At 38.4% G+C, this 16,383-nt stretch overlaps 1 protein-coding gene across 1 annotated transcript; it reads left to right on the plus strand.

Annotated features, from left to right (window-relative positions):
* The first annotated feature begins 2,016 nt into the window (after positions 1-2,016).
* Positions 2,017-15,370, plus strand: eif1axb (eukaryotic translation initiation factor 1A X-linked b). The gene is made up of 7 exons (XM_061964968.2): positions 2,017-2,196; positions 8,666-8,749; positions 11,122-11,225; positions 11,327-11,377; positions 11,460-11,541; positions 14,709-14,800; positions 14,872-15,370. Exons 1-7 carry the CDS (start codon positions 2,181-2,183, stop codon positions 14,875-14,877), a joined length of 435 nt encoding a protein of 144 aa, XP_061820952.1. The 5' UTR covers positions 2,017-2,180; the 3' UTR covers positions 14,878-15,370.
* The last annotated feature ends 1,013 nt before the right edge of the window (positions 15,371-16,383 follow it).

Here is a 16,383-nt window from a genome sequence, read left to right on the forward strand (position 1 = left end):
CAAACTCAAATGTAATATGCATGAATAATATATAGTTGCATGCCGATTAATACATCTAGGATTTGATCAAAATAGTATGAATAACTAAATATAAATACATTGATATTTAGTGCAGCCCTGGACAATATAAGGCCCGGGGGCCACATGCGGCCCGTTAAGCTTTTTAAATCGGACATTCCCAAATCATTTTTTTAGATCTTCAAGATGTAAAGTATAGCTGCCATTATGATGTGCAGTGATCTTTTCTAATGACTGTAAGTCTTCAACTTTATTTATATCTGCACCTTATGGCTCTTTTATCCTGCACTACCATGAGATAATGCAACGAAATTTCGTTCTTATCTGTGCCCTAAAGTTCAAATTTGAATGACAATAAAAAGGAAGTCTAAGTCTTGAACTATACAAAGTTTTTCAATGGTTGGAATCTGCGCTTTTGCATGATGTACTAGTTACTATGGTTATCTACGTAGTTAGTTACTATAGTAATCTAAGTCACAGCAGCTCAGACGAGGCACCAAGCAGTGTGGGTGGGGAGCGTTTCCACAGAGTGTTTCCACAGAGTGTTTCCAGAGCGGCCAGCCTGAAATGTGGGTGTTAGGGACAAACGCGGAAGGAGATTTTTACAACAAAGTTCTAAAATTTAGTGATATATCAGATGTCAATCAATCAATCAATGTTTATTTATATAGCCCTAAATCACAAGTGTCTCAAAGGGCTGCACAAGCCACAACGACATCCTCGGTACAGAGCCCACATAAGGGCAAGGAAAAACGCACCCCAGTGGGATGTCGATGTGAATGACTATGAGAAACCTTGGAGAGGACACCCCCCCCCCCTTCTAGGGGAGACCGAATGCAATGTATCAGATTGTAGGTGGGGGTTTTTTTTTTTACCCTTCGCGTTCATATTTGGCTGTGTTTGTTGCATTTTTTTTTGTGTTTCGCTTGATTGTAAAATATGTGGATGGAGAGGGGGTGTGACGTTCATATGTTGTCAATATTCAGTGTTTTATCGTTCATAGTTAATATTGTAAACTAAAGATGTCGATATTATCGGCCGATAAATGCTTTAAAATGTAATATCGGAAATTATCGGTATCGTTTTTTTTTTATTATCGGTATCGTTGTTTTTTTTTGTTTTGTTTTTTTTATTAAATCAACATAAAAAACACAAGATACACTTACAAATTAGTGCACCAACCCAAAAAACCTCCCTCCCCCACTCATTCACACAAAAGGGTTGTTTCTTTCTGTTATTAATTTTGTGGTTCCTACATTATATATCAATATATATCAATACAGTCTGCAAGGGATACAGTCCGTAGCACACATGATTGCTGGTCCACTAATAGTACTAACCTTTAACAGTTAATTTTACTAATTTTCATTAATTAATAGTTTCTATGTAACTGTTTTTATATTGTTTTACTTTCTTTTTTATTCAAGAAAATGTTTTTTATTTATTTATCTTATTTTATTTTTATTTTATTTTATTTTTTAAACGACCTTATCGTCACCATACCTGGTTGTCCAAATTAGGCATAATAATGTGTTCATTCCACGACTGTATACATCGGTATCAGTTGATATCGGTAATTAAGAGTTGGACAATATCGGAATATCGGATATCGGCAAAAAAAGCCATTATCGGACATCCCTATTGTAAACCCCACATTCTGTATTTTCATGTACATTCTGGGGGTCTCATGAAGAAAAACATTTTTTAAATTGCATTTCGTTTTTTAAGGTGATCTGTCATAACGTTTTTAGCATTCAATCAGGCATTATTGTGAGGTTTTGTATTAGTGTTCCTAAAAATTAATATACAGGCCCCCTGACACATTTTTTTCTCTAAATTTGGCCCCCGAGTCAAAATATAATTGCCCAGGCCTGATTTAGTGGATAAAATAAAGTCACACGGGGAGGACATGAATATGTAAATTGTATAGTTTCATAATTGACTGTCTCTGTCACTTCTCCTTGTTCAATAAAGCACGTTTTGAATCTTTTCGGACGACGCATGCGCAGTCCAGGGAGTGAGCATCAGCAGTTACAGTAGCTGCTAGCTTGTCGCCTCAGTCCACTCCAGCGCTTTACTCTCTCCTCACACTTGTAAACAACCTCGACGTCTTCTTTTCCCACACAGCGAGCGGGATTCATTTGACGGAGGCTTGAGGGAATATGCCCAAGAATAAAGGTGAGTGACAGTCAGGTGGGGCTAAATGTCTTGGAGCCCGCCGCGGAGACACGCACGGGGGGGGGAAACGTGACAATTAGCTGCTAATGCTAGTTAGCGACACGGATTCCATCCCTTTGTCGAGGCCTCGGATATCTTTCAGAACAAGTAGTTCCACTCGTAGGGTCTCTTTATTGTCGTGACAATGACTGAAACTCAACCGGCTGGCTAGCGATGCTATGTCGGGCTTGTAATAGTGCCGCTAGCCACCACTGCTAACTAGCTAGTTCCGCTTGGCCTCTTCACATATGTCCTAATTATTATCAAGTTCTGTGGCTTAAGCCCCGTTTACACTTAGCCGGCTAAGGTTATCCAGGGTAAATCCCACCTAACCGTATCCCTGTCCACACACAATGGTCGTTTAATACCCCCTTTCCCCCCCCCCCTTCTCCGTCCGCCGGCGCAACGCCACCTAATACGCATGCGCGGAAAATGCGCACGTCATCGTCACCTCCAGTGTTGCTCTGTGTGCAAGTTCTAACCTAACCTATCTGAACAATATCCAGTGTTGTGATATTTCAATTAGGGATGTCCCGATCCGATATTTGGATCGGATCGGCTGCCGATATTTGCCAAAAATTGCGTATCGGCAAGGCATGGGAAAATGCCGATCCAGGTCCAGTTTAAAAAAAAACTCCGGTCCGTGTTTTCCAACGCACGTATTTAAATAATACATTTCACTTTTCTGCTGCTCCGTAATTTCCGTTCCGCATTTTCCAGCACACCTTCAACACATCCACAATTCTCACGCAGTTGCTTTTAGCTGCTGGCATTACACGACAGGCTCTTCTCACTCTTTCCTGTGTCTCCCTCTCACAGACAGCGAGCGCACCTTCTTACACACGTCACATACTGTCACGTCATACGTCACATACTGTCACGTCATACGTCACATACGTATACGTCCTCTCCCAGCAGAGAGTGAGGTAGCGGCATGGCTAACGTTAGCTGCGATGCTAGCGCAGCTGCTAAGGTGCGCGCCTGCTCAAACGTCCTCTGCGCACGGCAAATCTATGCCACGCACAAAATCAAATAAAAAATAAGCGCATAACAATTTTCGACACACGGACACGACAGAGAAAACCGTTTTCGTTATCATTGTTCAAATATTGTGACGTCTGTCGAGACGCTTATCTCCATTCGGTGCCACACGTCCACACCATCAAAATTTCCACATCAACACCGTATGAAAAAATTAGTGATTTTTTTAGTTGTGATTTCCTTCTCTGCATGAAAGTTTAAAAGTAGCATATATTAATGCAGTATGAAGAAGAATGTTTTAATGTAGACATGCAAGCCTTGAAAGAACATTTTGAAAATCAAGAATACATTTCCTGCAAATGGGTGCATTTTTACCCTATATTTTAACTTTAGATTTATTCTCATATCAAACTCTTTTGGCTGTCTTTTTGACATCAGGCGCCCCCCTCCACACCCTGGATTATAAATAATGTAAATAATTCAATGTGATTATCTTGTGTGATGACTGTATTATGATGATAGTATATATCTGATAGTATATATCTGTATCATGAATCAATTTAAGTGGACCCCGACTTAAACAAGTTGAAAAACTTATTGGGGTGTTACCATTTAGTGGTCAATTGTACGGAATATGTACTTCACTGTGCAACCTACTAATAAAAGTCTCAATCAATCAATCAAAACACATAGAATCATCATACTGCTGTGATTATATGCATCAAGTGTTCATTCAAGGCTAAGGCAAAATATCGAGAGATATATGGTGTATCGCAATATGGCCTTAAAATATTGCAATATTAAAAAAAGGCCATATCGCCCAGCCCTAGTTCAATGATGCCATTTCTGTTTGTCATGTATAATTTTGTCTATTTTGTGTTTATCCTTGAATAAACAGGTCAGTTTCTTGTTACCAACCATTGTGTATTATTCAAACTCTCCTAATTCAGCTGGCTAGTTGTTATCAAGAGTACTAAAACCCTTTTCAACATGATTCTGACAACTAAGTAGGCTAAATAACTTTAAACTTTAATACATGCTCGGATAGGCCAGTATCGGTCAGTATCGGTATCGGTCAGTATCGGTATCGGATCGGAAGTGCAAAAACCTGGATCGGGACATCCCTAATTTCAATTACCGTATTTTTCGGACTATAAGTCGCAGTTTTTGTCATAGTTTGGCTGGGGGTGCGATTTATACTCTTGAGCGACTTATGTGTGAAATTATTAACACATTACCGTAAAATATCAAATAATATTATTTAGCTCATTCACGTAAGGGACTAGACGTACAAGATTTCATGGGATTTAGCGATTAGGAGTGACGGATTGTTTGGTAAACGTATAGCATGTTCTATATGTTATAGTTATTTGAATGACTCTTGCCATAATATGTTACGTTAACATACCAGTTGGTTATTTATGCCTCATATAACGTACACTTATTCAGCCTGTTGTTCACTATTCTTTATTTATTTTAATCAATCAATGTTTATTTATATACCGGTAGCCCTAAATCACAAGTGTCTCAAAGGGCTGCACAAGCCACAACGACATCCTCGGTACAGAGCCCACATAAGGGCAAGGAAAAACTCACCCCAGTGGGACGCCGATGTGAATGACTATGAGAAACCTTGGAGAGGACCGCATATGTGGGTAACCCCCCCCTCTAGGGGAGACCGAATGCAATGTATCAGATTGTAGGTGTTTTTTGTTTTTTTACCCTTCGCGTTCATATTTCGCTGTGTTTGTTGCATTTTTTTTGTGTTTCGCTTGATTGTAAAATATGTGGATGGAGAGGGGGTGTGACGTTCATATGTTGTCAATATTCAGTGTTTTATCCTTCATAGTTAATATTGTAAACTAGAGATGTCCGATAATATCGGCCTGCCGGTGCTTTAAATGCTTTAAAATGTAATATCGGAAATTATCGGTATCGAGTTGTTTTTTTTATCGGTATCGTTGTTTTTTTTTTTGTTGTTTTTTTAATTAAATCAACATAAAAAACACAAGATACACTTACAAATTAGTGCACCAACCCAAAAAACCTCCCTTCCCCATTTACTCCCATTTACACTCATTCGCACAAAAGAGCCCACATAAGGGCAAGGAAAAACTCACCCAAGTGGGACGTCGATGTGAATGATTATGAGAAACCTTGGAGAGGACTGCATATGTGGGTAACCCCCCCAACCCCTTCTCGGGGAGACCGAATGCAATGGATGTCGAGTGGGTCTGACACAATATTGTGAGAGTCCAGTCCATAGTGGATCCAACATAATAGTAAGAGTCCAGTCCATAGTGGATCTAACATAATAGTGAGAGTCCAGTCCATAGTGGATCTAACATAATAGTGAGAGTCCAGTCCATAGTGGATCTAACATAATATTGTGAGAGTCCAGTCCATAGTGGATCCAACATAATAGTAAAAGTCCAGTCCATAGTGGATCTAACATAATAGTGAGAGTCCAGTCCATAGTGGATCTAATATAATAGTGAGAGTGCAGTCCATAGTGGATCTAACATAATATTGTGAGAGTCCAGTCCATAGTGGATCCAACATAATAGTAAAAGTCCAGTCCATAGTGGGTCTAATATAATAGTAAGAGTCCAGTCCATAGTGGATCTAATATAATAGTAAGAGTCCAGTCCATAGTGGGGCCAGCAGGACACCATCCCGAGCGGAGACGGGTCAGTAGCGCAGAGATGTTCCCAACCGATGCACAGGCGAGCGGTGCACCCCGGGTCCCGGTTTTAAATTGCCTTTCAAATGTCTATTCTTGGCGTTGGCTTTTATCAAATAAATTTCCCCAAAGAATGCGACTTATACTCCAGTGCGACTTATATATATATTTTTTCCTTCTTTATTATGCATTTTCGGCCGGTGCGACTTATACTCCGAAAAATACGGTAACTGGAATCCAGTGTGCTGTGGGGCCCTATTGTAGTGAATCACACCTGTGACATCATAAATGAATAAATTATTTATTAAACACGTTAACAATCTGATGAACATTTGACAACAATCAATCTCGGAATGTAGATATACCACGGGGCACTGAGATTCATCACCAACTGCGCTCCCCTTACTCACCATTGTGTGTTATACTCAATGGTTAACTGGACATCTTTATGTGCTCGACGCCTCAATCATTGGTATGTTTTCATCTACAAAACCATTCTGGGTATCACTCCATCTTATCTGTCTTGTCTTTTAACAAAGAAACAAGGAAGTCACAATCTTCGTTCAATGAATGTTCTGCAATTTGTCGTCCCCAAAGTAAGAACTGAACTGGGCAAGAAAGCATTTAGGTTTTCAGCACCGAAGGCTTGGAATAACCTACAATCGAACATTAAACTTCAAACCCTAGTTACGTTGAATGAGTTTAAAGCTTCTGTGAAAGGACTGCAGTTTACCTTGTCTGTATGCACATGTGTCATGTGAGCAAGTTTTAATGTTGTAAATGTGATGTTTTATGTATTTCATCCATCCATCCATTTTCTACCGCTTATTCCCTTTGGGGTCGCGGGGGGCGCTGGAGCCTATCTCAGCTACAATCGGGCGGAAGGCGGGGTACACCCTGGACAAGTCGCCACCTATTTGTTTACTGTTTTTAATGTAACCTTGCTGCTGCCCTCTTGGCCAGGTCTCCCTTAGAAAAAGAGATCTTTGATCTCAATGGGATTTTACATGGTTAAATAAAGGCTAATAAATAAGATATGTGGTCAGGACACTCCTCACTCTTTTGCCTTCACCTTCATTGTCCATTCGTTTTTGGTGACTTTATATCAGGGGTCTCAGACACGCGGGCTGCAATTGGCCGCGTTATTTTGCCGCCCCCACCTTAATATGAAAGTTTATTGTTAGTGCGGCCCGCGAGTTTTATATGAATGGCGCTTAACAGCGTTTTTGCAGAGCTGAAGGAATCTACTAATCACGGTGTGGTATATGGCTCTCGAGGGCCGAACATTGACGTCACTTGCGTGATGCAAGCAGAGAAACGTTTTGCCACTTTTCCATTAGACCCGCGCGCGCTCTTCTTCCCTCACTCGCTCTCTCTGTCACTGAAAATGTCCATAACACACCCAGCCGAGTCCCACGGGGAAGGAGGGATAAAAGTTGGAAAAGTCAGCAAAAGTCCCCAAGATGTTCAAAATACCTACCCAGGTTCGAGTCAAGTCCCGCCGCCGGCCGCGCAAGTCCCGGGATGCCCAAAATGTCCAAAACTCACCCAGCCAAGTCCCACGGGAAGGCTGTGTGTGTCTCTCTCTCTCTCGCTCCTTCCCTCGACAGATAGTCGCTGGGCGCATCGGACGTGTAACACGTTAGTCGTAATGTTAGCCCGTTCGGGGCTAATTGTGCTACCGTAACTGTAAACTCCACAGCGAGGCGCGCCCCCCCCCCCCCCCCCCCCCCCCCTTTCAGCATTCTGGGTTGCCTACCCGTGCGTTAGTGGAAAAGCGGCAAATGAGTGAAAGCGACAGAAACGTTGCCATGGAGACTGATTTATATACTTAATTCTCATTTTGTCCATTTATATTTTGATTTTATTTTGTGTTGAAAATAAAAATAAAGACATTTAAAAATATATTTTTTAAAGAAATCTTTTCTTGCGGCCCCCAGGTAAATTGAGTTAGAGACCCCTGCTTTATATACTCTGGACCTAGACGTTGAGTCCGCGACATACATGGCGGAGAATAACTGATTCAGTCTGCTTTGCCAGTCCAAATGCATTCGCCGTTTTCCATAGTCTTCCCTCGACGGCCAGGTAATACAAAGCACACGCTGCATTTTTTATCACATCCACGGGAGCCCGCATCCTCGTTGAATCTCCTTCGACAAACGGATTAAGTTTCTCTGTAAGTAGAATCACAGCTGACCTGGACATTCGAAAGTTCTCTTGCCGTCTGAGAAGTGTTGTATCGCAAATAGCTGCAATCGCTTTCTTTTAAGGTACCGGTATTCATGTGTGATTTCCACAAGTGTCTGTATAGACGGGCATGTCTGGATGACTCGCCTCCATATTTCCAGTGGTTAGCTCCGGGTTAAAAAAACGCTTTATTATGAAGGTGGCTTTGGCGCGATCTTTCTGATGTCACATCCGGTGTGGGGCGCGGTCTTACAAACTCAGTTTGTAAACGATCAATGAGTCCGTACAAAGCTAAGAGCCGTAGATTCAAGAAATAAATGGCGCACTTACCCGTGTAAAAATTTGTCCGAGGAGGGGGAACCTTAAACGATAGTTTAGTGTGGCTGAAACGGGGCTTAGGCTAAATAATTATTCGTTTAAGGGGTTATCCGACATGGCCTTAAAATCACCCCTTTTGTTTAATGTAGTTGTTTCTTGAGGTCTCATGTTACTCAAACTACAAACTTCCCAAGGTATTTCAGGCTTGTCTTCATTGAACGCCTACATCAACACTTTGTAACGTCCCCTCTTAACTTCCAGGTAAGGGAGGAAAGAATCGGCGGCGTGGAAAGAACGAAAATGAGTCTGAGAAAAGAGAGCTGGTGTTCAAAGAGGACGGACAGGGTGAGTATTTGTCACCATCTTCACTCCTTTACCATTTCATTGTTGTCAAACCGAGGTGAGTCATAAAAAGACCTCGCCCAAGTGCATGTTCTGTCACTGTTGTTACCTTTTATGGAAGAGATTAATAGACACCTAAAATAATCCACCAGACACGCGACAAAACATTTGGAATGCAAAATATATTCCAAACAATTGACACCATAGCAAGAACAATTGACACCATAGCAAAAAGACTGGGAAAAAGCTTTCAATTGGTATTTGAACCATTTTGATAGGCCAAAATTAAGGTAGCTATGAATTTTTAAAATTCAATAATCTATTTAAAATTACATTTTTGTCCTCGATTATCAATTTAGACAATAGAGAAATGTGTGACCTGCTTTTTAGAAAGTGAACTTCAAAACATAGCTCCCTTTATAATTTGTCAAATGCATGAAAAGTAAAGTAAATGTATTAAACTAACCCAAAGAATATCACGTAATGGAAATAAGTAAAAGTGTTTGATACATTTTTGATTATTTAATTAAGTTGAGTAGAAAGGTTGCAATAACCAGAAAAATAGCTGACACTATTGTTCATTTATAAAATGTTTTTATTTTATTTTTTATAAATGGCTGTGACGATAATGTAAATGAGGGATTTCTAATCACTGGTATGTTGGAATTCTGATTACCGTATTATTGATACTGTTGTTGATATTAATCATTTTTGTTTGACTACTTTTGGATTGTTTTGTGTCCTCTTGATTGCTATTCTGAATGTTGCTGGGCCGAAATTGGAATTGTATTATTTTGTTGGACTGATTAATAATAATAATTTAAAAAAAACAACTACATAAATAAATGCATGAAAAGAAAAGTAAATGTATTATTTAACTAACCCAAAGAATATCACGTAATGTACTTTTTTTTTTAAGTGTTTGATTATTTTTTTATTATTTAATTAAGTTGAGTAGAATTGTTACAATTACCAGAAAAATAGCTGACACTATTGTTATTTTTTTTTAATGTTTTTATTTTATTTTTTATAAATGGCTGTGACGATAATGTAAATGAGGGATTTCTAATCACTGCTATGTTGGAATTCTGATTATTATTGATACTGTTGTTGATATTAATCATTTTTGTTTGACTACTTTTGGATTGTTTTGTGTCCTCTTGATTGCTATTCTGAATGTTGCTGGGCCGAAATTGGAATTGTATTATTTTGTTGGACTGATTAATAATAATAATTTAAAAAAAACAACTACATAAATAAATGCATGAAAAGAAAAGTAAATGTATTATTTAACTAACCCAAAGAATATCACGTAATGTACAATTTTTTTAAGTGTTCGATTCATTTTTGATTATTTAATTAAGTTGAGTAGAATTGTTACAATTACCAGAAAAATAGCTGACACTATTGTTAATTTTTTTTAATGTTTTTATTTTATTTTTTATAAATGGCTGTGACGATAATGTAAATGAGGGATTTCTAATCACTGCTATGTTTGAATTCTTATTAATATTCATACTGTTGTTGATATTATTAGTTTTCTTTGACTACTTTTTGATTGTTTTGTGTCATGTTTGTGTCTTCTCTCAATTGTTCTGTTGATTGCTATTCTGAATGTTGCTCGACCGGGTTTTGTTTTGTTATTGGAATTGTAATGTTATTTATTATTTTGTTGGACTGATTAATAATATTTATTAAAATTTAAAAAAACTAAATAAATGCATGAAAAGAAAAGTAAATGTATTAGTTAACTAACCCTAAGAATATCATATAATGGGAAAAAATAAAAAATGTGTTTGATTAATTATTTAAGTTGAGTAGAAACATTACAATTACCAGAAAAATAGCTCTTAAAGTCCATATTTCCTGGAATTTTCAAATGGAGTTTTCAACAAAGAGTATATTTTTGAAAAGGCAATCTAAAAACAATCTAGTTGCATTTAACATTTAATTTTACATAATTTCTTCCTGGATGTTACAGAAAGTATGAGAATGTGTGAGCTGCTGCCTGCTCTGCTTTACTTTTATATTAAGCTGTTATTTGTCAAAATATTTACACAAAGTTTGGATTTTTGGCAGCAATATCTTTTCTGTCGTCTTCATGTCATCCATCTCTGTCGTGTTATTTCATTGAATCAGGGAACATGAAGTGGTTATTACTATCTAATTCACTAGTTGTTTATTTTTTAATACTAAATACTGCTATCGTCGGTGTATAAATTGTAACTGCTGATGGAGTTCTGTTGTTGTAATAATAAGGGGGTGGGGAGGACAGATATACGTCAAAATGTCAATAATCAATCTAGTTCTGTCTTATGTTCACTATTTTGTATTCAAATTATTTCTGCTTACTTGTTGTTTCGTATGTGTACCAGAATACGCTCAGGTGATCAAAATGTTGGGTAACGGTCGTCTGGAGGCCATGTGCTTTGACGGCACCAAGCGGCTCTGCCACATCCGAGGAAAACTCCGGAAAAAGGTAGGAACGTTGTGAAACGTAATGCTTGTTGTCATTGACTGTCTGGGTTGCGTGCGACGACGTGGTCTTGTCGGCTGATCTCCGCTCTCTGTTTGGTCCAGGTTTGGATCAACACGTCCGACATCATCCTGGTGGGGCTGAGGGATTACCAGGTGACGCCTCCGCTCAACCGACCTTCAGCTTCAAGTTGTTATTTTGTCGGTAGATAACGCTCGCTGTGTTGTCCTATTGCAGGACAACAAGGCCGACGTCATCCTCAAGTACAACGCAGACGAGGCTCGCAGTCTCAAAGCGTACGGCGAGCTGCCAGAGCACGGTGAGTGCGTCATAATCACACATAAATCAATCAAGACTTTATGTAGCAACACAAAAAAAAACATAAAACACACACAGCACTATTGACAATGACAACATGGCTGAGGAAACATGTGACTTTTGAGGCCTTTACATTGGAGAATAACTCATTCATATTTGGAAACATAAAAAATAAATGTACATTAATAAAAACATAACATTGAGAGAATAATAAAAGCAATAAATAACATAGAAAATAACACTGAGAAAATATTATAAAAACGTACAGTACAGGCAAAAAGTTTGGACACACATTCTCCTCATTCAATGCGTTTTCTTTATTTTCATGACTATTTACATCAAAACTATGAATGAACACATGTGGAGTTATGTACTTAACAACAAAAATGGTGAATTAACTGAAAACATGTTTTATATTCTAGTTTCTCAAAATAGCCACCCTTTACTCTGATTACACACTCTTGGCATTCTCTCCATGAGCTTCAAGCGCACCTGTGAAGTAAAAACCATTTCAGGTGACTACCTCTTGAAGCTCGTGGAGAGAATGCCAAGTGTGTGCGAAAAAGTAATCAAAGCAAAGGGTGGCAATTTTGAAGAAACTAGAATATAAAACATGTTTTCAGTTATTTCCCCTTTTTTTGTTAAGTACATAACTAAATGTGTTCATTCATAGTTTTGATGTGACAATCTACAATGTAAATAGTCATAAAAATAAAGAAAACACATTTGCTGAGAAGGTGTGTCCAAACTTTTGGCCTGTACTGTACATTAATAAAAACATAAGATTGAGAGAATAATTGTAGTAATAAAAGCAATAAATAACATACAAAATAACACAATAAAATAAGCGGTAGAAAATGGATGGATGGATGGATAAAAAAATACAATCATGTGTGCTTACGGACTGTATCCCGTGCAGACTGTATTGATATATAATGTAGGAACCAGAATATTAATAACAGAAAGAAACAACCCTTTTGTGTGAATGAGTGTAAATGGGAGAGGGAGGTTTTTTGGATTGGTGCACTAATTGTAAGTGTATCTTGTGTTTTTTATGCTGATTTAATCAATTAAAAAAATATATAATAAATGATAAATGGGTTGTACTTATATAGCGCTTTTCTACCTTCAAGGTACTCAAAGCGCTTTGACACTACTTCCACATTTACCCATTCACACACACATTCACACACTGATGGAGGGAGCTGCCATGCAAGGTGCTAACCAGCACCCATCAGGAGCAAGGGTGAAGTGTCTTGCTCAGGACACAACGGACATGATATATATTTTTTAATTTTTTAATTACTTTTTTTTTTATTTCTTGTGCGGCCCGGTACCAATCGATCCACGGACCGGTACCGGGCCGACATCTTTAACCTTTTTTTATATATATACAGGTAAAAGCCAGTAAATTAGAATATTTTGAAAAACTTGATTTATTTCAGTAATTGCATTCAAAAGGTGTAACTTGTACATTATATTTATTCATTGCACACAGACTGATGCATTCAAATGTTTATTTCATTTAATTTTGATGATTTGAAGTGGCAACAAATGAAAATCCAAAATTCCGTGTGTCACAAAATTAGAATATTACTTAAGGCTAATACAAAAAAGGGATTTTTAGAAATGTTGGCCAACTGAAAAGTATGTAAATGAAAAATATGAGCATGTACAATACTCAATACTTGGTTGGAGCTCCTTTTGCCTCAATTACTGCGTTAATGCGGCGTGGCATGGAGTCGATGAGTTTCTGGCACTGCTCAGGTGTTATGAGAGCCCAGGTTGCTCTGATAGTGGCCTTCAACTCTTCTGCGTTTTTGGGTCTGGCATTCTGCATCTTCCTTTTCACAATACCCCACAGATTTTCTATGGGGCTAAGGTCAGGGGAGTTGGCGGGCCAATTTAGAACAGAAATACCATGGTCCGTAAACCAGGCACTGGTAGATTTTGCGCTGTGTGCAGGCGCCAAGTCCTGTTGGAACTTGAAATCTCCATCTCCATAGAGCAGGTCAGCAGCAGGAAGCATGAAGTGCTCTAAAACTTGCTGGTAGACGGCTGCGTTGACCCTGGATCTCAGGAAACAGAGTGGACCGACACCAGCAGATGACCTGGCACCCCAAACCATCACTGATGGTGGAAACTTTACACTAGACTTCAGGCAACGTGGATCCTGTGCCTCTCCTGTCTTCCTCCAGACTCTGGGACCTCGATTTCCAAAGGAAATGCAAAATTTGCATGGTTGGGTGATGGTTTGGGGTGCCATGTCATCTGCTGGTGTCGGTCCACTCTGTTTCCTGAGATCCAGGGTCAACGCAGCCGTCTACCAGCAAGTTTTAGAGCACTTCATGCTTCCTGCTGCTGACCTGCTCTATGGAGATGGAGATTTCAAGTTCCAACAGGACTTGGCGCCTGCACACAGCGCAAAATCTACCCGTGCCTGGTTTACGGACCATGGTATTTCTGTTCTAAATTGGCCCGCCAACTCCCCTGACCTTAGCCCCATAGAAAATCTGTGGGGTATTGTGAAAAGGAAGATGCAGAATGCCAGACCCAAAAACGCAGAAGAGTTGAAGGCCACTATCAGAGCAACCTGGGCTCTCATAACACCTGAGCAGTGCCAGAAACTCATCGACTCCATGCCACGCCGCATTAACGCAGTAATTGAGGCAAAAGGAGCTCCAACCAAGTATTGAGTATTGTACATGCTCATATTTTTCATTTTCATACTTTTCAGTTGGCCAACATTTCTAAAAATCCCTTTTTTGTATTAGCCTTAAGTAATATTCTAATTTTGTGACACACGGAATTTTGGATTTTCATTTGTTGCCACTTCAAATCATCAAAATTAAATGAAATAAACATTTGAATGCATCAGTCTGTGTGCAATGAATAAATATAATGTACAAGTTACACCTTTTGAATGCAATTACTGAAATAAATCAAGTTTTTCAAAATATTCTAATTTACTGGCTTTTACCTGTATGTATGTATGTATGTATGTATGTATATATATATATATATATATATATATATGTATGTATGTATATATATATATATATATATATAAAGTGTCTGCAGTGTACATACTGTAAATATCCACACTGTTATATAAGCCACTGCTTCCTTCACATGTCTAATAACTCCACCTTTATTTCCTAACAATAGCCAAGATCAACGAGACAGACACTTTCGGTCCCGGAGACGACGAGGACATCCAGTTTGACGACATTGGCGACGACGACGAGGACATTGATGACGTAAGCACTTCTCCTTCACCTGACTTGTCCTGCCTCACTCATCACATGCTCACTTGGGACTCTCCTTGTAGATCTAAAGACTGGCCACTGGGGGGCGATGGTGGCATTTTACTAGAGATGGGATTTCCTGAACCCACACAGCGCCGCTCACTATTTTTTATCAGGACCATCCTACGGGTGTGTTCATTTTCACTATCCATTTCCATCAGTAGACATCTTTTGTTTTTTGGGAGGACTTTGAGTTTGTTAGCATGAACCAAGGTGAGGTCAAAGCTGACGGTCTCACAGCTGGGATGAGGACTCGGACGATGTTCATCACCAGCATCTTGGAGGCGATGTTTATAAAAAAAAAAAATTAAAAAAATCTATAATTTTTTTCCCAACAGAAAGGACATTAATGTTCACTAATTATTATCTTCTGTGTTTGTTGGGAGGAGGCCAGCATGTGACGGCAACACATCGCATCCAATACATCTTTTAAAAAATGTATTTATATTGATTTCACAACATGTGGAATTTGAGAAGAACTGCAGAATCTCTGGATTCGCCAATAAAGATATAAACCATTTAGATTTTGTTTTCCTTCATCCGCGTCCTCGCTTACATAAATAGAACGGTCACAATGTATAGATTTTTTTTGTCATTGTGTGGACTGTCACGTTGTGTATTATTGCTGCTCGCCTGCCAGAAAACATGGAAACCTCACTTTAGCTATACAGAGAAGAATGAAGTCAAAATTGGAACTATTTCTTTGTGTGGCTGCTGTTCTCATTGTAGAAACTGCTGCTCTCTGGGTGGTCCAACACTGTCACTGGCCACTCAAATGTATGATGCATGACGGCCAATAAAGATCCTAACTAACCAACTGACCATTAATTCTGGGCTTTCTAAAATTTTTACTCTGAAAAATCAAATCATTTTGATAATTTTCATTTTCAAAACCAGTACAATATAGACTTTTTTTTTTTTTTTACCTTTTAGGGCTCCCCTCAAGTTTGGTCCCAGGGACCTGGAGGAAGGGGGTGTCATAAAAATGTTAAGTCATTTTTATTATTTAACACTAAATTCTCGATCAACCTCAGGTCTGTCTGTTGATATATAGTGTTTCATGCCCTTTTTGTAAAAAAAAATCTGTTTTTTTATGGCAAAACCCAAAAAATATTTGCTGGAAGTAATTGGAGCCTTAAATAGGTAAATAACATCATTGATTTTAATTAATAATTTTATTTTTCTGAGCAATGACAGTTTAGAAAATCCAATTAAAGGCCCCACTCATAAAAGTAAAAATAAGTAATACTTGCTTCTTTTTTTTTTTACTTTCAACAATCATTTGATCAACTTCAGATATATCTGTCAATTTTATGGCAGAAAAAGAAATATCCCAAATTTTTCCCCAAAAAGATGAAGTTGATGTGAAGTAATTGGAGCCATAAATAGGTCAATAATTCATGATACTTTTGATTTTATTTTATTGGTTTTGAGCAATGAGTTTTTTTTTAAATACCACAAAAATCCTAAGGATCCAACATATATATATATATATATATATATTATTTTTAAATTTTTTATGAGTGGGGCCCTGT

This window comes from Nerophis lumbriciformis, linkage group LG07 (assembly GCF_033978685.3).
Source record: "Nerophis lumbriciformis linkage group LG07, RoL_Nlum_v2.1, whole genome shotgun sequence".
In the NCBI taxonomy this organism is placed as follows: domain Eukaryota; kingdom Metazoa; phylum Chordata; class Actinopteri; order Syngnathiformes; family Syngnathidae; genus Nerophis; species Nerophis lumbriciformis.